Source organism: Terrapene carolina, unplaced genomic scaffold, assembly GCF_002925995.2.
Source record: "Terrapene carolina triunguis isolate 2854851 unplaced genomic scaffold, T_m_triunguis-2.0 Scaffold310, whole genome shotgun sequence".
NCBI lineage: Eukaryota > Metazoa > Chordata > Testudines > Emydidae > Terrapene > Terrapene triunguis.
This window is the reverse complement of record NW_020664661.1, coordinates 2,121,414-2,148,737: the sequence shown is the minus strand read 5'-3', so window position 1 is coordinate 2,148,737 and position 27,324 is coordinate 2,121,414. Positions and strand designations below refer to the sequence as shown.

Here is a 27,324-nt window from a genome sequence, read left to right as displayed (position 1 = left end):
CCAGTCCCTGCTCAGCTGGGGCTGCCTCCTACCTGCAGCCAGGCTCCTTGACAGGATCCAGCGAGTGACATGGGGAGGGGGGAGAGGAGAGAGTGACAAGGGTGGAGCCTGGCGGGGGGAAGAGTGCACGGGGGCAGGCCCTCGGGGTTTTGTTTACCAGCAGTTAGAAAGGTGGCAACCCTAGGCACAGCAATACGTGACATGGACTCATCAGTTTAGCCTTCTCATGGTATTAATTTCCCTTCCTGTTTTAGTGTGTCTGTACTAGCTGTGGTGCCACTTCTGACCCTCTGCCTTTTATCCAGATGGTACATTACATCTCCACCACTTCACTCTGGTGAGTCTGGGGTTTTATATGAAAAAAGAGTTTACCTTGTTTACAGTAGTACCTTGGTCATGGTATTTTTCTCCACTGTCACATAATTCAACATACAGAACATTGCTCATTATTAGTGGAAGGGTAGGAGAGCTGTGGCCTGGAACATAAGGCTTCTGTGAGACAGAAGATTAGGATGGAGGGTAGATGTAGATCAAGAATTTAGGTTCATTGACAGAGCTGTAGAGATAGAGGACTGTTTATGGCAGGGAGTTACATAGAACAGAGAAACAGGTACTTGAAGAGCTGTGTTAAGGAACAAGACTGGAAAGGAGTAGTGCTACAGTTCAGGGCTGAAGAACATTGACAGCTGTGGTGCCCAGAACTGAAACGGAAAAGAGTAATGCAGGTCACAATTGAATTGCACTGGTAGAACTGTGTGGTGGGCTGAACTGAAATATCAAAGGGTAGTTCAGGTTCACTTTCATGAGCATTAAACCAATTTTTTTAAATTAGCATTTCTGTGGTTCATATGCATGAAATCCTTCCTGTCAGATTCTTTCAACACTGTTTCTGCTGCAAAGCTACTTTATCTTGGTTCCTAACAGTATTTCAATCTCATTATAGGGCTTTCAGTTTAAACAGAGATTTACCTGTAAAATCCTAGTACCACATTTAGACTAGGATGTATCAGTAAATATTTAAGTGGAAAACCGAGAGTTATTGTTTTTAACTTTTAGCTTCACACAGCAGCTTCATGCTGTTTCTGCACATGAAGTTAGCTAAGAGCTGTCCGTGTTGAACAGTGGAAGCCTGGCTGTCAGGAGCACATAAAACAATCAATAATTTTTTTAAAATCCCCCAAACGAGTTTTCTGGCTAATTACCGTACATACTCATTCATTAGCCCATTCATTTATAAGCCGACCCCCAAGATGGTTAGGTAAAAATAGCAAAAACTGTATGACCCTTTCATAAGCCGACCCTATATTTCAGGGGTGGCAAACTTTGGCTCCTGGCCCGTTAGGGTAAGCTGCTGGCGTGCCTGGACATTTTGTTTACCTGGCACGTTCACAGGCATGGAGCCCCTCAGCTCCCAGTGTCCACAGTTTGCCGTTCCCAGCCAATGGGAGCTGCAGGAAGTGGCGCGCCACTTCCCACAGCTCCCATTGGCTGGGAACGGCGAACCGCGGCCACAGGGAGCCGAGGGGCTCCATGCCTCCAGACGCTCCAGGTAATCAAAACGACAATGTATTAGGTATTCAATTCAATAATTCCATAGAGTTTAAAATCATAAAATTTTGGTGTAGACCCATTTATAAGCTGACCCCTGCTCTTTGATGCGTCACGTTTTTACCAAAAATATTCGGCTTATGAACGAGTGTATACGGTAGTTATTTGATGAACAAATACACTCAAAGCAATATCAGCCATAAGGAAGCCCTAAAAAGGGGAAATATCCACTTGTTAAGCCCATAGAAGGTGCACTGAATTATTAAACACTGGTTTACTTGTTCTTCTTATCCCTCTAGATGAAAACCACTTCACAGATAACCTGCTTAAATAAGTAGACAACATAAGTTATCAGCATCATTCCTACTTTGGCACGTTCTCTTGGAACTATAAGAAAACACTTTAGACTTAATTCAATCAGATGTCTTATCCTGAGAGCAAGGAAATAAATTATGTACACATTATTCTATATAATAAATAGAGCTAAAAATCTAGAGGCTCTTAAGTGTTCCTATTATCCTCTCTTGGTAAATCAGTTATGGTTTAGTGTCATTATGATATAACATACAGACTACAATAAAAAGGAAACTAAAGAAATGAATGAATGAATGAATGAATGAAAAAATAATAGCTAAAAATATTTGCTCCAAATAAATAAAGAAAAAAATGCATGAAGTCTTGGCTCCAGCCATCTAACAATTCTGTTGAATACACATTTAGGAAAATAGCACATTTTCCTTTCTCCAAATGCTGGTGACACAAATGATTACCCACAAGAAACTGACCAGAGATGATAAAAGGCTGAGGTTACTATCTATTTTCGAAATCTTGATTGAGATGGAAATAAATTAACTGCCCACCTGCTGCCCAGTATAAAAGCCGTGCAGTGGAGGTGTGAAAAGGGATTTGGATACTGTCTTGAAAATCAGAAATAGCTTCTGTCATGCAAATCAGTGGGGGGAAATTATGATTGATAGTATATCAAAAAGGTTGTGAGCATATGCTTGTGGCTGCTACCATTTAGGTGAACTTTCTGGCTGACATTGTTTATCTGAATGGTTTTATTAACTTAAAATATTAATATTTAATGTTTGTCATAAGAATTTCAAATGAGATTAAAATTTTTATTTGGGACTGTAGCGTTTCAAGGAGCACGATGAACATAAAAATCATGCTGTGTTTACGTACGTTCTTTATGTACGTTGCTTATACTAAAACTGTTAACTTTAAAATATAATTTACTTTTTTCCACTAATGCTGTTTGTTTCCTTTTTGCATCTTTCAACTTGGACAGTGCAATTAAATGTCTGCTTCACTGTTGCTTATAATTTCATCTATACGATTTCACCTATATACGGTCTTGTGCAACAGCATAGTGCTGCTGTGGTTGGGTTGCAAATTCTGTAGGGAACCACTTATTTGCTGTAAAAATGTGTTTTAATTGGAAGTTAAATATTCCTTGAAACATTTCTGTTAGATTTTTGTCTTAAAATCTCAAATTTGAGACCAAACTTGAATTGTCTGTCATCTCTCTTTAACTTCCCATTTTCTTTCTGCAACATAGTCACACAAAAAGCACGAATCCACTACTGAAACGTGGCGGTTTTGCACATTAAAATATTTTCAAAATAAATAAAAATTAATTGCAAAAATAAGCAATTACAATATGATAGCTGTTTTTACTTTCTCAGCTTTCTAATTGTGGCATAAATGCTAAATGAAAATGTGTATTTATTCAACTTTTTAAATAAACTTTTCTCCTCCATGCTGTCCTCGCACTGAAGCAATCAAGCTATTTGCATGCTGGAGAGACGAGAGAAACCCACTCCGGATATGTTTGGAGAGTTACTACAGAACGCCAGCACCATGGGAGACCTGCGAAACTGTCCGGTGAGTATGCTTAGCTTGACTTTTTAACATAAGCAAAAGACAGAAGAGGGCTAGTAGTGTCTACTGTTGTGTCTCTGACTACAAAGAGTTTTAAAGATTTAGCTCATCACAATGCTAGAGGCGTCAGAGATGGATGGACCAATTTTCTTTGTGGGTAAGACTTCCAGTAGGTTTTATGACCCTTTGGGTAGGGGGAAAAGAAAAGCTGTTATCTGGGCCCCCTCTTTGACAGCTGGAATTGCTGGGACATAAGTTATGGATCGAGGTCAGAGAAGAAAGCAGACATTGTGAGGAGCAGGAGTTAGAAAATCTCATCCAAAGAAACAGAAATGATAGTCAATCGTGGAAGCCGTTTTCCATTACTGGAGGGCTATTTTATGTTGGAGCACTCTTAGCATATAGCCATCTGACATCTGCTGGGAGACAATACAGCAGTGCACAGACAATCCAGGAAGCTTTTGGAGAGTGTTGGGGACAACTTCCTGGTGCAACTACTGGAGGAACCAACCAGGGGCCATTCTCCTTTTGACCTGCTGCTTATAAAGAAAGAAGAATTCTTAGGGGAGGTAGAAGTGGGTGGCAACCTGGGCAGCAGTGACCATGAGATGGTTGAGTTCAGGATCCTGACAAAAGGAAGAAAGGAGAGTAGCAAAATACGGACCCTGGACTTCAGAAAAGCAGACTTTGACTCCTTAGGGAACTGATGGGCAGGATCCCCTGGAAGGTTAATATGAGGGGGAAAGGAGTCCAGGAAAGCTGGCTGTATTTTAAAGAAGCCTTATTGAGGGCGCAGGAACAAACCATCCCGATGTGCAGAAAGAATAGCAAATATGGCAGGCGACCAGCTTGGCTTAACAGTGAAATCTTCAGTGATCTTAAACACAAAAAGGAAGCTTACAAGAAGTGGAAACTTGGTCAGATGACTAGGGAGGAGTATAAAAATATTGCTTGAGCATGCAGAGGTGTAATCAGGAAGGCGAAAACACAACTGGAGTTGCAGCTAGCAAGGGATGTGAAGGGTAACAAGAAGGGTTTCTACAGGTATGTTAGCAACAAAAAAAAATTCAGGGACAATGTGGGACCCTTAATGAATGGGGGAGGCAACCTAGAGACAGATGATGTGGAAAAAGCTGAAGTACTCAATGCTTTTTTTGCCTCGGTCTTCACAGACAAGATCAGCTCCCAGACTGCTGCACTGGGCAGCACAGTATGGGGAGGAGGTTAGCAACCCTAAGTGGTGAAAGAACAGGTTAAGGACTATTTAGAAAAGCTGGACATGCACAAGTCCATGGGTCCAGATCTAATGCATGCAAGGGTGCTGAGGGAATTGGCTGATGTGATTGCAGAGCCATGGACCATTACCTTTGAAAACTTATGGTGATCGGGGGAGATCCCGGACGATTGGAAAAAGGCAAATATAGTGCCCATCTTTAAAAAGGGGAAGGAGAATCCGGGGAACTACAGACCGGTCAGCCTCACCTCAGTCCCTGGAAAAATCATGGAGCAGGTCCTCAAGGAAACCATTTTGAAGCACTTGGAGGAGAGGAAGGTGATCAGGAACAGTCAACATGGATTCACTAAGGGCAAGTCATGCCTGACCAACGTGATTGCCTTCTATGATGAGATAACTGGCTCTGTGGATATGGGGAAAGCAGTGGACGTGATATATCTTGACTTTAGCAAAGCTTTTGATATGGTCTCCCACAGTATTCTTGCCAGCAAGTTAAAAAAGTATGGATTGGATGAATGGACTATAAGGTGGATAGAAAGCTGGCTAGATTGTCGGGCTCAACGGGTAGTGATCAATGGCTCCATGTCTAGTTGGCAGCCGGGTATTAAGCGGAGTGCCCCAGGGGTCGATCCTGGGGCCAGTTTTGTTCAACATCTTTATTAATTATCTGGATGATGGGATAGATTGCACCCTCAGCAAGTTCGCAGATGACACTAAGTTAGGGGGAGAGATAGATACACTGGAGGGTAGGGATAGGGTCCAGAGTGACCTAGAAATCATTGGGGGATTGGGGCAAAAGAAATCTGATGAGGTTCAACAAGGACAAGTGCAGAGTTCTGCACTTAGGACGGAAGAATCCCATGCACCGCTACAGGCTGGAGACCGACTGGCTAAGCAGCAGTTCTGCAGAAAAGGACCTGGGGATTCCAGTGGATGAGAAGCTGGATATGTGTCGTCAGTGTGCCCTTGTTGCCAAGAAGGCTAACGGCATATTGGGCTGCATTAGTAGGCGCATTGCCAGCAGATCAGGGGAAGTGATTATTCCCCTCTATTCGGCACTGGTGAGGCCCCATCTGGAGTATTGCATCCAGTTTTGGGTCCCCCACTACAGAAAGGATGTGGACAAATTGGAGAGAGTCCAGCGGAGGGAAACGAAAATGATTAGGGGGCTGGGGCACATGACTTATGAGGAGAGGCTGAAGGAACTGGCCTTCTTTAGTCTGCAGAAGAGAAGAGTGAGGGGGGATTTGATAGCAGCCTTCAACTACCTGAAGGGGGGTTCCAAAGAGGCTGGAGCTCGGTTGTTCTCAGTGGTGGCAGATGACAGAAAAAGGAGCAATGATCTCAAGTTGCAATATGGGAGGTCTAGGTTGGATATTAGGAAACCCTATTTAACTAGGAGGGTGGTGAAGCACTGGAATGGGTTACCTAGGGAAGTGGTGGAATCTCCATCCTTAGAGGTTTTTAAGGCCCTGCTTGACAAAGCCCTGGCTGGGATGATTTAGTTGGTGTTGGTCCTGCTTTGAGCAGGGGGTTGGACTAGATGACCTCCTGAGGTCTCTTCCAACCCTAATCATCTATGATCTTAGGCTTAGGACAGCATTTCCACTATTAACACAATTCTCATGGTGATGCTTTTGGTGAAGCTTACAGCATAATACCGGTATGCTTCATGAGCAACAGCAGCATGGGAAGAGATAGGAGTTTACTTCCAGTAGAATTCTTTTGACATTGCTGTGTTATAACACAGATAGTATAGCTTCCGTGTCAGCCATTCTATTCTGTTCATGTCCCTAGGTGCATAGGTAAGATTTCATTTCAACTGGGCTCACATGTTTCAGTATAAGGAATGGAACTGTGCTTTTCTCTTGGGCCATGTCATTAAAGGTCTTTTGGGGTGGAGAAGGAGTAAAAGCATAATTAGGAGTTTTGAGGAAAACTGGTATTTAACCTTGTAAAAGCAGTTCTTTGCACATGTCTAGCTAGCCTTCGTGTACTGTGCTACCACAGGCCATACAAAAATACAGTTGGATTCTTTTAAGTTCAACATATGGCAGTGAATGAAATTTTAGAGTATCTATTTATTTAGTTCTATAAATGTACACTGTGTTTTGCAGCATAAATGGAGTGAGATTTCTTACCCATAAGAGCTTACAGTCTAAGGCCATGATCCTGCAAAGACTTTTGCATGTGCTTAACTTGAAACACATACAGGGTCAGGACTGAATTAGTAGCTAGGAGAAGGATGGGCAAACTACTTGATGCATTTTCGTGACTATAAGCCACTGTTGTAAATTATTGCTGCTGTTAAAAATATAGCTTTGTGTAGTCTTGCGCGGCAGGGGAGGGCGTGAGGGGGAGGGCGGCCGGAGCCCCGGGGGAGGGCGGTTGGCCCCGGCCGGGGCTCCGCTCTCCCTGGCGGCCGGGGGGAGGGCGCCGGGGGGGAGGGCGGCCGGAGCCCTGGGAGTAGGGCGGAGTGTCCGGCCGGGGCTCTGCTCTCCCCGGCGGCCGGAGCCGGAGCACTGCACTGCCCCCCTCCAGGTGCCGCCCCAAGCACAAGCCTGGTGGGCTGGTGCCTGGAGCCGGCCCTGCTTGGAATACGAGTCTTGTCAGATCCTCAGTGGAGTTTAGTGGTGAACCTTTGTGAGGAGAAGGAGAAGAAACTGGCATTGATTGTAGCAGGAATTGTAACAACCACATTAACCAAGGCTGTGTCAGCATTTCCATTCTAACCCTCTGCTTTTCAGTTGCTTATAACCAGGCCCGGCTCCAGGCACCAGCGCAGCAAGCAGGTGCCTGGGGTGGCCAATGGAAAGGGACGGCACATCCAGCTCTTTGGCGGCAATTCGGCAGCGGGTCCCTCATTCCCTTTAGGAGGGAAGGACCTGCCGCAGAATTGCCACCAAAGAATGAAGCAGTGGCAGTAGAGGTGCTGCTGAAGTGCCGCGGATCGCGTCCTTTTGTTTTGTTTTTTTTCCGCCGCTTGGGGTGGCAAAAACGCTGGAGCCAGCCCTGCTTATAACTTTCTGAAACTTTCACCTTTCTCACTGAAATTTTCCATGCTTAATCTCTGCCAACGGTGAATGTCTCCTTTTTGGAAAGTTGGAGTAAAAATGCTTCGGCTCTTTGAGAATGAAAGTAGATAAATATGTAAAAATTACAATTTAGTAAGAATATAGCCTTTGTGGAAGACAAGAGCCCTTTGATTAATCTGATGTGAATTCTTTGGTTTGACTAAATTGTTTGCTAATTGCTGCTCCTTCCGCTGTTGTTATCCTCACCTTACTTTTTGGCTTTATTTAACGATCTGGGGAGCCATCCTGAGGTGGCTTAGTTAAAAGTAGCACCTCCTGTAATGCAAGAGAGGAATCACTGTATCAGGACTCAACATTCCTTCCTCTCTGTCAGAAAGTTATGAATTTAGCTGAGCTCCTTCAGTATAGCTCAGTAGCACTTCAAACAGATGGGAGAAGAGAGGAAGAGAATTGCAGGTAAGGTAATTCAGTTGCCCTGAGGGAGGCCACACAAATTCCTGTAGTTAACTTCAGCCACCTGAATGACATTTGGAAAATAGAATATCTGAATATATGTGTCCTTCTCTCTCCCTAAGATGTAAATATCCCAGATTTCAGTGTTTGGAAAAAGGCTTTCCCCCCACCCCACCCCCACTACCTTGCTTTTGGCTGACTTATTACTAACCCCCAAAAAGATGACTTGGAAAACTCAAGCTATGCTCTCTTGAGTTGGTTGGACTGAAAGATACTATAGTGAAGCTTGCAAAGAGAATCCTGATGAATTAATCTTATAAAGCAAGCCACCTTTGTAAATTGCTGTTGAGAGGAAGAGGTCCTGTAAGATCTTTCATTCCCTGGATAAAGTGTCAGGCGTGATTAGATCCAGTGGTGAAACAGGCCTCTTGGCAATGAGAAGCCTTTTATGAAAAGGGTTTTTTGTCCTGAGAATCTCTGCAAAGCAGCCTAAAGTGACTTGACATTGAGGGTGATGAGGGTGATACAGTGACTCTGGCAAGGCTAAATAGAAAGCTTTTTAATTTTGTATTGCTTGTTGGAATTGCAGTCATCATCTCTTATTTTGAATGGGAAACTTTTTTCCAGTATGTTGAAAATGCTCCTGATCACAACCCTTTTGTGTGTGTGTGTGTGTGTGTGTGTGTGTGTGTGTACTTGCACAAAAATTTTTTTACTATTTATTTATTTAGGAAGTATTAATAGGTTTACAAATCCTCGCCACATAAGTATCAGAAACAAAATGGTAATAATTACAACAGTGAGCTTATGTTTAAAGAGAACATTATACAGGAAAATAGTCATCAAATCTCTATTTAACAGGGTGTTACCATATTACAGAGTGAGCATCGATTTTATTAGATTGAGTGAAATCTCTGATTACACATACTCAACACACCAGGTATCTCTATCAAATGTTAATATTTAAAAAAATTGGACAGGTGTGCTGTTTTATTTTGCAGGTGAATATACTTGTCTGAGTACTGAATAAAAGGTAACCAAATATCTAAGAATCTATTTGTCCTGTCTGTTTTGCTGGGTACATAACTGATGCACTAATTTTTCCGTAACAACCTCCCATATTTTTTGAACCACTCCTCTATGGTTGGACTTCTTTTTATATAGAGAAGCTGTCAGTAGCCGAGCAGCTACTAGCAGATGAGAGATTAATTCTCTATTTTCTTTTGTATGCCCATTGCTTCTTAGAAGCCCAAGAAGGATTACCAAAGGGCCATTTGGTAATAAATATCCAACACTTTGTGATATTTGGTTACAGATTGCATCCCAGTACTACCTAATGACTGGACATAGCCACAATATGTGCATTAAATCTCCTCTTTCACAGTTTCTCCAATATTTGTCCCTATTCGATCTCTCTCTATTTTTTAAATTGTCTGGTGTGAGGAATTATTGAAACAAAATCTTAAATAAATTTTCTCGTTGAGTGATTGTGCATGTCCATTCTACTGCAGGTATCTGTGCGCTCCAGTGCACGATTGGAAAGCTTTTACCCTTAGGAGTACCCTTCAGGGCTGCTTCAGCGCCCTCTGCTGTCTTGCATACATCGTGCAGGCATAAAGGGGTGAGCTGCCCTATGCTCCCCAGTTCCTTCCTACCACCTGTGATGGCTGTTGGATCTCCCTATCCTTGCTACTTCAAGTCTTCTTCAATAACTTTATATAATACCATGTATAGTTAGTTTGTAAATATTAAAAAGTTGGTTTTGTTTTTTTTGTTTTGGTGGATTCCAGCACCCAGTTTGGGTACCAGCCTCAATACCAGAGGTATGCTGTGCTTTCCAGGTTGCAAGTTATGCCACTCTTGCAGCAAGGCTATGCCAAATAGTGATCCTCACCCTAACTGCCTTAAGTGCTTGGGGGAGGCTCACGTGAGCAATAAGTATGGCGTTTGTAAGGGCTTTAAGCCCTGTTTGAAAAAAAATGGGGCAGCCAGATTGAAATATCTGCTCGTGGAATTGGCGCTATGGCCTCCATCTGAGCCCTCTTCATTGATCCTGGGTACTGAACACCTCAGCGTCTGTCAACGCACCTCCAGCTCTTCTAGTATCGAGAAGCAGATTGTCGCGTCTTGTACTGAAGAAGAGGCATCAGAAACTGGACTCAGTACTGGGGTCGTTGAGAGAATCAAAGAGGATGAACTCTGCTAAGGAGTCGAGAGGGCGTTCAAAGAGGAAGCACTCCCCCATGCACATCTCTAAACAGGGGAGTTTGTTGACTCCAGAGCCCAGTGGGACCTGTAAAGTCTGACTCCCAACGCTCCTTCATTGGCATCACCTCATGTCTTGGTACCTCATATTATCTTCCTGGTGCTGTTTACTCCTGAGGCCTTTGAAGCTGTGAGAGAGCTGTTGGAATCTCTTGGTGCCGATGTCACCAGTTGTTCAAGAGGCTTGCCCAGCACCAGTGCCCAGGGTACTGCCTCCTGTGCCTTCATCTCCGCACCAACCAGCTCCACTGGACGCAGCCATCAGGGTACCAGTGAGGCCAGCTCTGTCAAGAGGAAAGCCACAGAAGATATCCCTGGTTCCATTAGAGTCTGAACTGCCTTCCCTGATACCAACTGGTATGGCACTGCCTTGGTCTCAAGGAGAAGCTTCTCATCATCAGGCTTTGAAGTAGGTTCCTATGTGTCCCAATATAGCTGGTCCCTTCAGGAGGGATATGCCACCTGCCTGCCCTGGTTTCTGTCCCCGTTCCAGCAGGGCGCTTTCAGGAGGGACCCTTGGTCTAAGCATAGCTGGGGTCCAGGGCCATACAGTAGCCCTTCTGGAACCTGTGGGGTCCCTCCCCAGTCAATAACATCTCCACAGCCATGTCAGCTGGCTCCATCTTCTGAGCGTTGGAAGCATCATTGCCACAAACGTAGCATTTGTACTGAGCCCGGCACTGAGCAGAGTCAGGATCCCTCTTGCAAGCAGCTACAAGAGGACCAGAAGCTGGATCAGCCCGATACCGTTAGCATTCTCTCCCTCATCTGCTGATGACACAGTTATGTCGGAGCCTATTTCTCCATCTCTGGAGGGGGGAGGGATAGCTCAGTGGTTTGAGCATTGGCCTGCTAAACCCAGGGTTGTGAGTTCAATCCTTGAGGGGGCTGCTTAGGGATCTGGGGCAAAATCAGTACTTGGTCCTGCTAGTGAAGGCAGGGGGCTGGACTCGATGACCTTTTGGGGTCCCTTCCAGTTCTAGGAGATAGGTATATCTCCATATATTTTTTTAAATTATTTTAAGACCCATCAGGAGCTGTTGAGGGGACTGACTATGGCAATTGATATCCACCCAGAGGAGGTCCAGGAAAAATCCCTCTAGCTGGTGGACATTCTAACATCTGAGTCTTCAGCTAGACTAGTGCTGCCAATGAATGAGGTTATCTTAGAGCCTATCAGGATCCTCTGACAGACCCCAGGTTCTCTGCCTTCAATGGCTAAAAGAGTGGAGAGAAGCTACTAAGTCCCCCCCTGAGAGTTCAAGCACTTGTATAACCATCTTCTTTCAGGCTCCCTTGTATTTGCAGTGGCCAATGAAAAGGAATGACAGGGACACCAGGACTCAACCCCAAAGAATAAAGAGGACAAGAAGCTGGACTTACTTGGAAGGAACATTTATTCCACAGATCTATTACAGCTTTGCATTGTGAACCAGCAAGCTTTGCTAGGACGCTGTGATTTCACTCTGTGGGATACAGTTCTGAAATTTAAAGACAGGCTTCCAGATAAGGCAAAACAAGCGTTACTCACTTTGATGGAGGAGGGCAAGTTGTTCTCCGTAACAGCTCTACAGGCACGGCTTGATGCAGCAGATTCTGCATCTCACAGCATGGCCTCTGTCATCACGATGAGGTGCTGATCCTGGTTTCACTCTTCTGGCCTCCCTTCAGACATGTGACAGACAGTTTGGGACTTACCCTTTGAGGAGCCGTCATTAGTTTCAGAAAAAATGGACAAGTCTCTGCATAGTCTTAAAGATTCTCGGGCAACCCTGAAATCCCTGTGCATTTACACTGCAGCAGTGAAACAGAAGGCTTTCTGCACTTATCAGTCTCAGCATTTTCAGGGATTTACCCCTCAAGCCCAAGACCTACCAAGAAGAAGGAACAGAGGTTACAAACGGCAACTTCCACCATCGCCTCCTGTGTCTGCAGCTGCTGGTTCATTGAGGTGGGCAGAATCTTCCAAGAGCTCGCTTTGATGGGCAGGTCAAGAATGGTTTACCAGTTCTGAGAGTGCAATCCCTTTTTGTTCCAATTTTTGCAAACTACCTGTCCCACTCAGTCGTGCTTAGACTCGCATCACAACAGACTGTTGGATTCTAAGTGTAGTAGGAAGAGAGCCTGAGACATAAGCCCTTGCATTAGAAGCCTGGTATGAGGCAGGACCTGCTTACAGAATATGGCAAGAACAAGGCTGATATTGCAGAAATACACATTCCTAAGAAGTGCTAAGCACAGAGTACTCACGCAAACACATCCTGATATCAAGTGGTACCAGAACATCCTGATATTAAGGATGGTACAAAAACATTCCCTAAGGATAACAGGAACACACTGGCCCCTTCTAAAAGATACGGTCAGGATAACAGTACGTAATAACAATGTTTTAATTGAACCAACATGTACAAGGTGATGAGTGATAACTAGCCACATCAGAGGGCATAATTTACTATGTCAAAGGCAGTACATAAATTGTTTGTACTAGGGCAGTGGTTTTCAAACTTTTTTCCTGGTGACCCAGTTGTAGAAAATTGTTGATGCCCGTGACCCAATGGAGCTGGGGATGAGGGGTTTGGGGTGTGGGAAGGGCTCGGTCACAGGGTTGGTGTGCAGGGGTGTGGGCTGCGGGGTGGGGCAGGGAATGAGAGGTTCAGGGTGTGGGAGGGGGCTCTGGGCTGAGGCAGGGGTGTGGGGTGCAGGAGGGGGTGAGGACTCTGGGCTGGGGGTGCAGGCTCTGTGGTGGTGCTGGGGATGAGGGGTTTGTAGTGCAGGAAGGGGCTCTGGGTTTGAGGGGGTGCTCAGGGCTGGGGCAGGGGATTGGGGTGTGGGCTTACATTGGACGGCTCCCGGTCAGCTGCACAGCAGGGATGCTAAGGCAGGCTTCATGCCTGTCCTGGCACCACAGACCGAGCTGCACCCCAGAAGCGGCCAGCAGCAGGTCTGGCATGCAAGCAGCTCCACGTGGCTCTCGCCCGGAGGCACCACCCCTACCAGCTCCCATTGGTCGGTTCCCAGCCAATGGGAGTGTGGAGCCGGTGCTCAGGGCAGGGGCAGCGCATGGAGCCCCATGGGTCCCCCACCCCATCTAGGAACCAGATCTCCTGCTGGCCACTTCTGGGGCATAGCACAGTGTCGGAACAGGTAGGGACTAGCCTGCCTTAGCCGGGCAGCACCGCCGGCGGGACTTTTAATGGCCCAGTCGGTGGTGCTGACCAGAGCCGCTGTGACCCAGTGCCTTACATTCCGTGACCCAGTACTGGGTTGCGACCCACAGTTTGAAACCCACTATATTAAGGTATAAAGATGTATTTCAGAGGGAGTATGTTTGGCCAGCCCAGGGGGGAATTGAAAGTCCCGCCATTTACTAAGCTGTATTCATTGTTACAGGCATACATGTTTTAGTATCTTTGTAGAGTCTGCCAAGTGCTATTACTGTGCTTCGTCGACAATAAACCTGGCCGGGCGCCTTTGCACCTTACAGATCTTGTGGTCATTGGGCGGTTCGCTCCAGGTCTGCTGTGTCGGCTGTCTGCGCAGAGCTGGAGCAACGCACAGGGAGAACACACACACACAGCCAAACATCTAACCACACTAAGTATAATGGAAGTGGGAAAATTTACTCCCATTTTATTTCTACGCCACCTTCCTGTCCTCTTCAGGGACCCCTGTCATGAGAGAGCACATCAGCAAGAGATGCAATCACTTCTCCTTGTAGGAGCCATGGAGGAGGTTTCTCCTTTGTTCAGGGAAAAGGGGTTTTACTCCCAATACTTCATGATACTGAAGGCCAAAAGGGGGTCTCAAGACTGTTTTAGATCTAAGGCAGTTAAAGAAGTTCCTTATAAAAAAACTGAAGTTCTGGATGGTCACTTTGGCTTCCATTATTCCTTCCCTGGAGCTGAGGGACTAGTATGCTCCTCTTGATTTAAAGGATACCTACTTTCATGTGGCAATTCAGCAGGGTCACAGAAAGTTTCTAAGATTCACTGTTGGTGGCCATCATTATCAGTTCACAGTCCTCTCCTTTGGTCTCTCGACTGCCCCTCATATTTTTACGGTGTATGTAGCAGCTTTCCTCTGGATTCCCTCACCTGGATAACTGGCTGATAAGAGGTTGATCGAGATCACAGGTGGTGTCCAGCATCTGCATAATCTGGTCCACCTTTGATGCACTCAGCCTGATAGGACTGAATTGTCTGTGTTGATTATCTCCAGTGCAGAAAATAGAGTTTATTGGACCCATTCTAGACTCGACAGCAGCCAGGGCCTCACTTCCACAGATGAGATTTCTTGCAGTGCAAAGCCTCGTTCTCGAATTCAAGACTTATCCTCTCACCGTGGTGAGCTACTATTTAAGACTGCTGGGGCATCTTGTGATTTTTGGCCCTGGACCATCTTGCAACAGGGTACATCAATGGAAAGAGGTACTTCTCTATGGTATTGCAGATGTTTGTAGATCACCGTGGGCATTTCACTGGCATCAACGTGGGGTGGTCCGGGAAGGTGCATGCCGCACGCATCTTCAGGAACACTGGCCTGTACGGAAAGCTGCAAGCAGGGACTTTCTTTCCAGACCAGAAGATTCCAGTGGGGGATGTTGAAAATGCCAATAGTGATCCTGGGAGACCCAGCATGCCCTTACAGCCATGGCTTATGAAGCCTTACACGGGAAACCTGGACAGCAGCAAGGAGCGCTTCAGCAGTAGGCTGGGCAGGTGCAGAATGACCACTGAATGTGCCTTTGGCTAACTAAAAGCACACAGGTGCTGCCTTCATGGCAGGTTAGACCTAAATGAGGAAAATATTCCCATGGTCATAGCAGCCAACTGTGCACTCCATAATATTTGTGAGGCTAAGGGTGAAAAGTTTGCCCCGGGCTGGAGCACGGAGGCAGATTGTGTGGCGGCAGATTTTGAGCAGCCAGATACCAGCGCTATTAGAGGGGCACAATGAATCGGGGGGTTGAGGTGCCATTTTGACAATGAGATCCAGTAATGTATTTATACATTTTATACAACACTCTTGCCATGCTTTGTTAACTTGCTGCCTTGCATGAAAATTTTGATGATTCCTGACTGTTTTGTACTCAGCGAACGATCAAATTGCCACTGTGTATTAATTCCAGCAGCAACCACCACGTGTAGGAGACAAATAAAGATTGGCTATCCACTGGGCCCTGGGCGGTGGAGGTGGGATCACCGCCGAGGATGACGTCCAACTCCTTATAGAAGCGGCAGGTCTTTGGTGCAGCACCAGAGTGACGGTTTGACTCCCTGGCCTTCTGATGCGCCTGCCTCAGCTCCTTTATCTTCACATGGCACTGTTGTGTTGTCCCCTTTGTAGCCCTTATTCAACATGCCATGAAAAATCTGACTGTAGGTATCAAATGGGCATCAAGGGATGGATCATGTGATGATTACCTGTTCTGTTCATTCCCTCTGGGGCACCTGGCATTTCCCACTGTCGGAACACAGAACACTGGGCTAGATGGACCTTTGGTTTGACCCAGTATGGCCATTCTTATGTTCTTAAAGTTCCTACAGCTCGAGCGGAGCTGGGACTGCACAGCCTCCTCTCCCCACAGACCCAGCAGATGCAACAACTCTGGTGTGCTCCAAGCTGGAGAGCATTTGCGCTGTGGAGCTGCCATGGTCAACTGGGAAGATGCAATGTGAGCTCTCCATGCTGGGCAAACGGGAAGTGGAATTCCAAAAATTACAGGGCCTTTAAAGGGCGAGGGGCAGAAGCCTATGCACCTGGATGGAGGGCAGTGGAGTTCGAATTGCTGACGAGAGCAGTCAGGATGGGCATTTTTGGGACACTTCCTGGAGGGCGTTTACAGTGACATAACCAAGCGCAGTGTCTACACTGATACTTTGTCGATATAACTTTGCCACAAAAAGCTCTACGCCTCTCGTCAAGGTGGTTTTATTTTGTCTCCAAAACAGGACATTTTTGTCAGTGAAAGGAGCATGGTAGTGAATATATCTCCACTGTTTTTATTGACAAAAGCTGACTTTTGTCGACAAAATTCTGTAGTGTAGACAAGGCCTAAGACATGTCAGCTTTTGGTGACTTGCTTTTAACATAGATGCTCAAGAACATAATTTTCTGGTACAGAGATATAACTCCTTGAATGGTACAGGTACATACATTTCACAATGATATTGATGATCAGTGTGTCACTGGCTTTCAGTTGAAATCTCACATTATGTTCTTCGGTGAACCAGAATATACATACCAGAACCAGAAGATTTCTGGAGCCCCACTAAGTTGGCACTAAGAGTTCCAGTGTTTGTCTAGGTTAGAGTCAGGGCCGGCTCCAGGCACCAGCTTGCCAAGCAGGTGCTTGGGGTGGCCACTCAGGAGAGGGGCGGCACGTCCAGCTATTCGGCGGCAATTCGGTGGACGGTCCCTCACTCCCACTTGGAGCGAAGGACCTTCCGCCGAATTGCCGCCGCAGATCGCGATCGCGGCTTCTTTTTTTTTTTTTTTTTTTCCGCTTGGGGTGGCAAAAACCCTGGAGCCGGCCCTGGTTAGAGTGCCTCCCAGTCCACTGCTGCCTTGAATATTTGGAACATCTAGTCCAGAGGTTCTCAAACTGTGGCCCGTGAGCTCCATTCAGGTGGTCCGCAGATAGTTCCCTCTAAGGTGTGTGCCTGTGTGGCCGCACACAAGCAAATTAAGGGTGCAGGCGTGGCTCCACTAATTAGCTGCCTGGACCCTGGAGAAGATGCACATGTAAGGTGAGGTGGTGGCCTTGGCAGGAATAGGGTGTAGGTGGGAGGGGGCAGTGGGGTGAGAAGAGGGGTTGGGGGGAATTTGGGATGTGCAGGGCTGCGGCAGCCAGAGAAAGAGGCAAGTTTCCCCAGCTCCAGGGCTGTGGCTGCCAGGGAGAGACGGCCCACCTTCCCTGCCCCAGCTCAGCAGCTACTGCGGTGGGGAGAGAGGGAGAGACCCCCCCCCTACTTCCCAGCCCCAGCTTGGGGCCTGCTGCGGCAGGGGAGAGGGGGCACATCCATCGCATTAGAAAGGTAAAACTACTTATATGAAAATGAGTTGTGTGCTTTTATTTGTAGAACAAAAAAAGTTAATTATTATTATTAATTATTATTAGGTTTTTTTATATAGCGCTTTTATCCAAAGCGCTTTACAATAGTTAGCTAATGGTACAAACAACATTTGGAAAGATCGTTAAGTGGTCCGCTGAGACCCTCAGCAATTTTCAAGTGGTCCTCAGAAAAAAAAAGTTTGAGAACCGCTGATCTAGTCCATCCTGTTTAATAGGACCGTACAAAGTATCTGCACTCACACTTGCTCTTTACTTACTCCATGTACATTCTGATAACATCTTCTGTTTTCCTGCTAGGGTGTTATGGATGGTCACAGAAAGATTTTGAAACCAGAAAGATATCCTTAGCAAAATATTAATTTTGACTGTGGCAGCTCTTCCCAACCAAGAAATTGTATACTTCTGTCAGCATCCCAGATCTTTTTTCATATGCTAAAGTAGTGGTCTAACATTTAAACTGTAGAGCTCTTCTGGGTTGTTTGAGTTTTGAATTCCCAGGTATTTATAGAATTTGTTGCCCGTTCATATCCAAATGCTTTCTGGAGGATTGACTTTTCAGAATCTGGCAAATCTGTAGCTAGCTTTTCAGATTTGGCATAATTTACTTTAAATCCAGATGCTTTCCCAAGTCATGCATTTGTATAGAAACTAATTTTAGGGAAATACTGACAATTTTTGTATAAATAAAATTAATATCTGCATATAAAGCTATTTTCTGATGTGTTCCTGCAAGTTTTGTTCTTGTGATAGGTAGGTTCGTTGTTCCTGTATCTCCTGTGCAAAAGGTTTCATGATCTGTGCAAAAAATAAAAATAACCATGGAGATCCCTGCCTAATCCCTCTGTGTAATTCAAACATGGTAAATTTAACCACATTAACTCTCCCAGCTCCTTTTGGGCTCAGGTTAAGAACAGTTATCCATTTAAGCACCTGAGGGCCAATGTCAATATGGGACAGACTTGAAATAGAAAGTTCCCCTCTATTCTATAAAAGGCTTTCTTTGTATTAAGTTATAAGAAAATAAATGAATCTCTTTTTGATCTGGCATTATGGATGATTCCAAGTATTTGCTGAATATTGTCTGATATTTGTCTAATCTTAATGAATCCAGTATGATCTGGATTTGTATAAACTGAGATCATGGAGTGCAGTCAGCTGGTATTTTTGCTAAAATCTTTCATGATTCAACAGTGTGAAACGTACTTTTTAGCCACGGGTGCAGATGAAAAGAAAATAGAGAATGATACCAATAATATGTGATAAAAAGTGAGCCATGCTTCCAATTCCCACTGGAGTCTTGAGCACCCTCCAATTTTACCCATACTCCCTATTTTACATGCCTCCCTTGGGGCAATTATATCTTCTAACCGTTATCCTTCATCTGAGGAAGAATTGACTGTATTCACATGTGAATACCAGGCAGAATTTGGCATCAATCATCACATAGTCATCATAGTTTGCTGTTCTCTCTTCCATCTTCATATGTTGAGCATGTAGAATCTGCTGCACTCCAGCCACCTTCTATATTGAAGCAAGAGGCAAGACCCTGCAGTGGTAATACAGTAAACTGTGAAGTTGTATATTCCATTCAGTTTTAATTATAAAAAATGTCTATGCGGATTTTTGTTTTGTTTCAGAGTAACTGTGGGGAAAAGATCCGTATACGTCGTGTGCTCATGAACTCTCCCCAGATCATGACCATTGGGCTGGTGTGGGATTCAGACCACTCTGATCTAGCTGAGGATGTCATTCACAGCCTGGGCACCTGCCTCAAACTTGGAGATGTGAGTCTACTGCACATTTGACAATCTCTCAAAATCCCCTTTTCCCAAGACATGTCTGTGCTGTTCACTTGTATGCATTCAGAATGCAGGTTCACCTCTGATTCTGGGATCATGGGAGCATAAACATGACATGCAGGGCCGGCTCCAGGCACCAAGCACCCAAGCTGGTGCTTGGGGCGGCACCTGGAGGGGGGCGGCGCGGCGCTCTGGCCGCCGGGGGGAGAGCCGAGCCGAGCCCCAGCCGGGGCTCGCCGCCCTCTCGCCGCCCTGCCCCCGGCGCTCTGGCCGCCGGGGGAGGGGCAGGAGAGCCGAGCCCCCGCCGGGGCTCGGCGCTCTGGCCGCCGGGGGAGGGGCGGGAGAGCCGAGCACCCGCCGGGGCTCGCGGCCCTGCCCCAGGGGCTCCGGCCGCCCCCCCCGGCAAAAAAGCCAGAGCCGGCCCTGATGACATGCAGCCACCTTTGCCTCTGATCATCCCAATCCTGCAACCCAAGGATTGGGTCCTATGTGACTGCTCCACTAAGCCTGTGAAAAACTGTTGGCATCAGATCAAATCAACAATTTGTCTCCTTGCTCTTCCTTACTACCATAGTTTAGGTAACTCCCCTTTGTGAGTACTCTGCTCTTTGAACAAGATCTGCTACATAATACTGAGGGGAATAGAAGAGAGGAAGGAAATGGTCCCACTACTCTGATAGGTGGTGTGTCCTTTACCTAATCATTTTACTTCCCTGGCACTAGTGGGTAGTTGCAACTGTTGGGATCAGATTTAAAAGAACACTGACAAGCACACTTGTACAAAATTTTTAATTGTATATTAGTTCTTAATCAATTGTATATTTTAAAATGTTAATTCTAATAATTTTATATTTTTAATGTCACTTTAGGTGCTTGAAAATTGGAAATGGCCTCAAAGTGCCAATTTTAGATCTGAATCCAAATTTTTCCCATGTTCAGGCAGATTTTCTGATTTTAATTTGGGCCAATCGCTTTTGAAAATAGCTGTCTATTTCCCTACCAATATTTGTGGGGGGGGTTTCCATTTGAACAATAGTTATTCCTGTCTGTGTTTGTAATGGAGCCAGAATGTGTTATGTTTTTTTTTTAAAAAACTTGTTCCTAAGTAACCCCATCCAAGGATTTGGTCCCAGCTCTGGAGTTATTTTAGAGATAACACAAGAGACTGGGAGGTACTGGCTGTTGTTGTATCTTAAATTTCTCAGTGACTGAATATGGTTATATTATATTGTAATTAGACTCTGGAGGTCAGTTCCTCTGAGACTTCAGCACTTTTAAAATAACTTAAATTTGAGGTCTAAACTGTTGGTGTGGCTCATAATAGGAATTATCACTAGTGACTCACTTAACACTGAGAAACGAATTAAACTATTTGGCATGAATCTGCACTAAGTTGCAGATGCATCACTTGAGAACAGAATTTGGCCCTTAAAATGTAAAGCAGTAATGCATTGAAAAGTGACTCCAAAAGAGCTTTTTTGTGTGTCAGTGATTTCTAAATGAAATTTGGTCAATTTTAAAAGTCAACACATGATTTTTCTGACTGCCTGGCCTGCAAATCAACTTGGGATCTGAAAGCCTCCACCACTGATAGACTCTGGAGGCCCACTACTGCCCTCAGTTACACCTTCACAAGGCCACTGACTTAAATTTGTCCTTGCTAGAGCCAGAACAGACTTCAGCTCCTTCTTCCATACCAGAACAGTGTTGGCTGTGCAGTGCAGAGAGAGAGGTAAAGAGTAGCTTTTTAAAAGTCACTCAGTAGAGCCACAAGATATAACAGAAAACATACAGAGAGTAGGCTTTTTGTTGAGAAAGAAAGTGCCATTTTTATTAATTTTCAGAGCAGAAATACACTTTAAAATCTAACAGGGGATTACATCATTGATATAAATGCCTTCCTTACAAGACAATTGTGGGCTGTCAGGCAACCTGGATTCTGTTCCCACCTCTGCCAATGACTTGTTGTATGACCGTGGACCGATCAGTTAACCATTCTGTGCCTTAATTTCTCCATCTGAAAAAATGGCATATAACACTTAACGCAGCTCTGTAAAGCATTTTTAGCTCTTCAAATGAAACACAGTATTTTATTATATAATTTTTCTTCTCTCCTTTTCCGCACCCCTTGAAGCTCTTTTTCAGAGTAACTGATGACAGAGCAAAACAGTCAGAGCTGTATTTGGTGGGAATGATCTGTTACTACGGAAAACATTACTCTACCTTCTTCTTCCAAACGAAGATCCGCAAGTGGATGTACTTTGATGATGCCCATGTCAAAGAGGTAAGGAAATAGGAGATTATTTTTGTAAATGCTAAGAACTATTTGGTGAGGGTGTAGATCCATACCGCTTTCCAAAGATTTCCAGAAACTTTGTGTGTGTTCTCACACCTGAGGTCCTACTTAACTCCACTGCTCCTAAAGGTTTCTCTGAACGAACTAATGCTTTCTGTAAGTCCGATGGAGGAGATGCTTTCTCCAGAAGACCTGATTTTGCAGCAGAGGATAACCCATTTAAAATGGGAGAATCGTAAAGAAATAAAAATAAGGCCTAAGAGAGGGGAGAGGGTGAAGAGTCTGAGGGACCCGGAAGGGGAAAGGGAAGAAGAGAAAAAGTGTTCAGGATCCTATTTCTTCTCCATTCAAAGATGCCTTCTAGTTATGTGATGGGAGGGTCCCTCTGATCTACATTATTTCTGATCTTCGTGGTGTCACCTCAGACTGTTATTTAATTCCCATTGACCTTTCTTTGATTTCTTGGTGCCTGCACTGCTGATGGCAAAAGTTGAAACAGCTGTGGACTTCTGTACAGCAGAGACCTGCATGGCAACCAGTACCAGGTAAACTGACAACTGTTCAGTGGTACCAGAAAGCCCAAAGGCCTTCTCTTTGGTTCTGTTTAATTGCCTGCCAGTCTTGCCTTTATGCTGTTGGCTGGAATCCTACAATTCACCTGTGCCGTTGGATGTATTTCTCACGCCCTCTCCTGACAAATGGTGTTGTTACTGAGTCCCTTCTCCTCAGGTTTAGAGTAGAAATATCTGGATGCCACACCCCTCTAGTAGCTGTTTCCTAAGGCGCATTCTTCCCTCTCTTACCAGTGCCTTTTTTCCCCCTCCGCCTAGGATGAAATGCTTGGCACCAAAGCCATCAGCACTGGGATCTTGGCACATGGTTACTACATCTCATTAGTTCATTGGGCTTCATCTCATGCCCCTCCCCTTCTATTTCCCCTTGTCACAAAGGCACAAAAGTAACAAAGGAAAGCTTTCTTCCGTAATCTCACCAAGCACAGTCTCTAAGGGAGAGCTATAAGCCTTCCACTTGTTCTTGGTCACGTTCCTCTGCAGTAAAACCCTGCCAAGGATAATACGGTGCTGTAACAGAATACCTGTGTAAGGAGCAGACCTGTTGGAGTAGATGTTCTGTGCATCTCTGCAAACCTGTACTAAAACACAGGGAAGTGTTTTCAAATGAATACTGGCTGCAAGAATTAAAGTCCAGCTCACCAAAACAGAAACTACAGTCATGCTGACCTTTCAGAAGAAGAAATGATTATACAGCAAGGTGTTTAACCCCTTGCATGCTGGATGAGTCTTCACCGAATGTTAGCTGTGATCTCAATTAATCCCAGTGCTGGAAATCTGTGGTTTGCGTGTTTGATTTTTTTTTACTTAATGCATTTTGTAAATTATGATAGATTAATTAGTACCAAAGCTATAACATTAAAAATGTGCCCTGATTTTGGTCTGTGAAGTGTTGGGAAATTTCATGTGGTAAAAAGTTTTTCTTAGCATGAGTAAACTCTGAATGGGAAAGAATATTAGTTTAAGCCTATATTCTAGCAAACATTAATTTTGTTTAACTATAAAACAGTAAATATCTCAATTATCAAAACAAGGCATAAACTGTTTCTGGTCTGCTGACAGTGGGCTCCCGTCCAGCTGGTATCACAAATTGTCCCTTTTTTGCAGTATGGTGGCTGTCAGAAGAAGGCATGGAAATGTCAATTTTAATTAACATCTTTACTTTCAGTAACATTTCAGAGTTTATAACAAGCATGAAATGCTTCAGCATGTGAATGTAGAGTAGGGCTCTGGGAAGAATTAGTGCAGCTTTATTGTGATCACTTATCACTTGTCCTTTGTCACCTTGGGCATCAAGAATCTTGTGGGGGGGAGGGCGGGAAGGTGTTCAGGGAGTGTTACTTGATTGTACAGTGCAGCATATGAAGAGGTTAAGAACCAGTCTCTTGGTTTGCCTGAGAGAAGTAAAAAGAAAAGCTGAGCAGTGTTCTTGTTCTTGTTGTTGTTTTTTTAATTCAGATTGGTCCAAAGTGGAAAGATGTTGTGACAAAGTGCATCAAGGGTCATTATCAGCCTTTGCTGCTGCTTTATGCAGATCCAAGAGGAACTCCAGTGTCAATGCAAGACTTGCCCTCTCAGGTGGATTTACAGCAGTATAGCAGGACTTGCTATGATAGCGAGGACTCAGGTAAACAGACTGAACTGTACACTTTATGCCCATCTCCATTGCAGCTGAACTGTTAGAAAAATGTTGCTTCATTTTGGGTGATATTTTGCTAGCCAGGTCTCTGTCACTGATCAAAGCTGACCTAGAGTCCTGAGAAGGATCCTCAGTATTTAACTCTTAAACCTTCCCTTCCAAACTACAGCTCCATAAATTACAAGTACATCCTCCTGCCTGAAAGACTTGCTTTCAGGGCTTCTCTTTAAGACCAAACATCATCTGGGAAAGGTTTCCGTTAAGTAATGTGATGAGCCATCCTCTTTTACTCCATCCAGGGCAGAATTCACTGTCTTTGGAGCATTCCCAGATTGTGACAGCCAGAATTTCAAGAGACCAAATGCTATTGCTAAACCAGAGGATGAGCATGTAATTTTACTTTTTAAATGTATAAAGAGAGCCAAATGATTACAAAAAACCCATCTAATCACAAAACATTCAAGGTCTCTGTCATTTTAAATGTCTGGAAATTTGTCTTTTCTAAGTATATCTAGGAGAAAATACTGACACAAAAATATGGAAGGATCTTTGTGTAGAGGGGAACAGTATAAGATTTATCTAGTGATTGAATTCATAAAATTATCCTAAGTTTTTAACAAGAAAGAAACAGGAGCAGAGATGCACAAAACGTAAGAGAAGGTGATCAATGCTTTTGACAGAACATACAGAATGCATAAAGAGAGTGACTGCCAACATGAATCTCTTGGGGTTTAAATGAGGCATCCAATCCAATACTCTCTCTTAAATATCCTGTATTATCCAGCAATATAGTACTGATATGATACACTAATGGATTAGGGAGAGAAAACACAGTGCTGTCGGTGGTGTTCCATTGGATTGGAAGGATGTGGTCAAGTAAGATGCCTTCGGAAATGAGTTCTGAGTCTGCTAAATGTTTGAAATAATGATCATGAAGAGAAGGCTAATTTGTTAATTACCTGGATAAATTAGGACACTGAACAGACTGAAGTGAGATGAGCTTCCTGTAAAGAAGAGGAAGTATAGGCATTTTGAGAGGCACATTTTAAAAGCAATCAAAAAGAGAGATTGTGGTGGTGGATATAAACTGTACATGAGCTTACACTGTGGTAGTATTGCGAGGAAGGCTGATTCTATTCTTGGATATTTACAGAGAAGCTGACCTGCGTTTGGGAGGGCTTCATAGGTTGCCAAGAACAGCAGTCTGAGCGCAGGACCAGAAAAATAGCACCTTCCTTCCAGGAATTCTACCCATTCACACGATTTGGGCTTGTCTACACAACAATTAGACCATGGCAAGCTGGGTGTGAATCTACCCTGCGCTAGCCTGCTGCAGTGTAACTGTCCATCCTGCTGATGTGCATTAACAGTTTGTTAATGCACTTTGAGAGAGAGACTAGATCAAAGCGCTCTAATGAACTGTTAACACATGTCAGCAGATACATATGGATATTTAGACCACGGCTTGCTAGTGTGGGGTATATTCACAACCCAACTTGCCATGTCTAATTATTTGTGTAGATAAATCTTTAGTTTTAAAAGCAGTTATGGTAGTCATGGTCACCACCTGTGACTCTGGTCCTTGTGCTTTTTGGCTGGTGAAGATGTAGGGAGCATCTGGGGCCTCTACTAACAGATTGTCATTACATCATATAATGAGGGGAATCTATCACGCACCCTAAAACAAGCAACATTCCAATCAATACTAATGAAACCATCACTCAACAATAGATTTTGTACACAACCACTTCGAGCATGTCTTCACTAGCAACGTTGAAGCTCTGCCGCAGCAGCGCTTTAACGTGGCTGTGTAGCGCTCTCCCAACACTATAAAAAAACCACCTCCACAAGGGGAATAGCTACCAGCACTGGTGCACTGTCTACACTGGCGCTTTACTGCGCTGAAACTTGCAGCAGTCAAGGGGGTGTTTTTTCACACCCCTGAGTGAAAAAATTGCAGCGCTGTAAAGTTCCAGTGTAGAAAAGCCCGTAATGACTTGTCTCCGATTTCTAAGCAAGCTAATTGAGAACTTTGCAAAAAAGAGTCTCCAATGCCACCTGTTAGGTGCTAGTATCTCTGGCAAGTTTCAGGCCGGGACATGCTACAAAGACGGTTCTTGTAGTTCTGGTTGACCTCCAAGGGAAGTACATCCATACTCATTCTGTTGGATCTCTCTTCAGCATCTGATCCTATTGTATCCTGACTTGCTTCCAAGAAGCTTCAGAGCTGAATAGAAACATCCTAAAATGGTTCAGGTGTTTTCTTTCAAACTAAACGCAGACGGTCATTACGAGCAATCTATTCTTCCATTTCCAAAATCCTCACTACTGAGTCCCACAAGGTTTGGTCCTCTCCCTCACATTATTCAATATCTATATGAAGCTGTTGAGAGGGCTGGGTTGAGGTGCCAGCAGAATGTAGATGACATCTAGCTCTGCAACTCCTTTATGTCAAACATCAATAATATATCTCCCAGCTTTATCAGTGCCTAGCTGAAATAAGCATGAAGAGCACTGTCTAAAGCTGAACCCAGACAAACTGATATGGTGCTAGTAGAAAGAGAGAAATGCTTCAAAGAACTTGTCTCCTCTACAACATCAGTTAAAAAAAAAAATTTCTTCCTTCTGATTAAATCAATCTGCCCATCTGTGACTGACCATAATATTGCACCCTATCCTATAAGAAGCAGATCTTCATGCTAATCATTGTATCTCATCATATCTAGGACTGAAGCCACGCTCTTTAGAGAGAGCTTCAGCTGGTACAAAATGTTACAAATCTCTCTCTGCATAGTCATAAAGCTCACTGTGAATGCCTCCCTGTGAAGCTTTGCTTTCTGTTGAATACAGAGTCCATTTCAAGCTCCGTGCCCTGATACTCAAAGCATTCCATGGGATTGTTCTCTTGCTACCCAAGATCATCTTTCCTTTCATGACCATGATCTCCCACCACATTTCTGAGGAATAATGACACTTTTAACCAGTAGGGGGAGGCTTGAGAGTCCAGAAGACAACTTTCACAGAAATTTTACGTAGACTATTGGATTTGCTCCCAGAAGAAATCAAAGTGGCTGTGGAACTAAATGCTTACATAACTAAATAGAGAGCTCATGTGTTCAGTTTTGCGTTTCTTTAATTTCATCACGTGCACAGGTATGTGTGGGTGGGTATGTTGTACCTACACAACACCCTGTAAACTACTCAAAGTATTTTTCCTGCAGGTTGAGGAAAAAAGGACAGAAAGAGAAATCTGTATATATATATTTTAAAGGGCTTAGGGATACGAGAAATGCCATACTCGATCAAACTTGTGGTCCATCTAGTGCAGGAACCTGTCTCCAACAGCAGCCAGCACCCAGTGCTTAAGAGGAAAGGTGCAAGATACCTTGCATTAAGCAGATGTGTCCTATTCCCTAATAGTTAGATTGGTTTAAACCCTAAAGCATGAAATTTAATATCTCTTTGAAAGTTCTTAGCACTAACTATTATAATTCTGGATATTCTTGTTATCCGTATAAATC

The 27,324-nt window shown here is 44.4% G+C and overlaps 1 protein-coding gene across 4 annotated transcripts in view; it reads left to right on the top strand.

The window, feature by feature from the left end:
• Positions 1 to 27,324, top strand: part of USP54 (ubiquitin specific peptidase 54) — a 263,766-nt gene that overhangs the window by 176,632 nt on the left and 59,810 nt on the right. For all 4 annotated transcript variants that reach the window (XM_024218696.3, XM_024218694.3, XM_024218697.3 and 1 more), the window contains exons 6-10: positions 255 to 337; positions 3,333 to 3,438; positions 19,135 to 19,281; positions 21,431 to 21,580; positions 23,623 to 23,791. In XM_024218696.3, the coding sequence (XP_024074464.2) occupies positions 255 to 337; positions 3,333 to 3,438; positions 19,135 to 19,281; positions 21,431 to 21,580; positions 23,623 to 23,791 (655 nt within the window). The remainder of the gene's footprint in view (positions 1 to 254; positions 338 to 3,332; positions 3,439 to 19,134; positions 19,282 to 21,430; positions 21,581 to 23,622; positions 23,792 to 27,324) is intronic.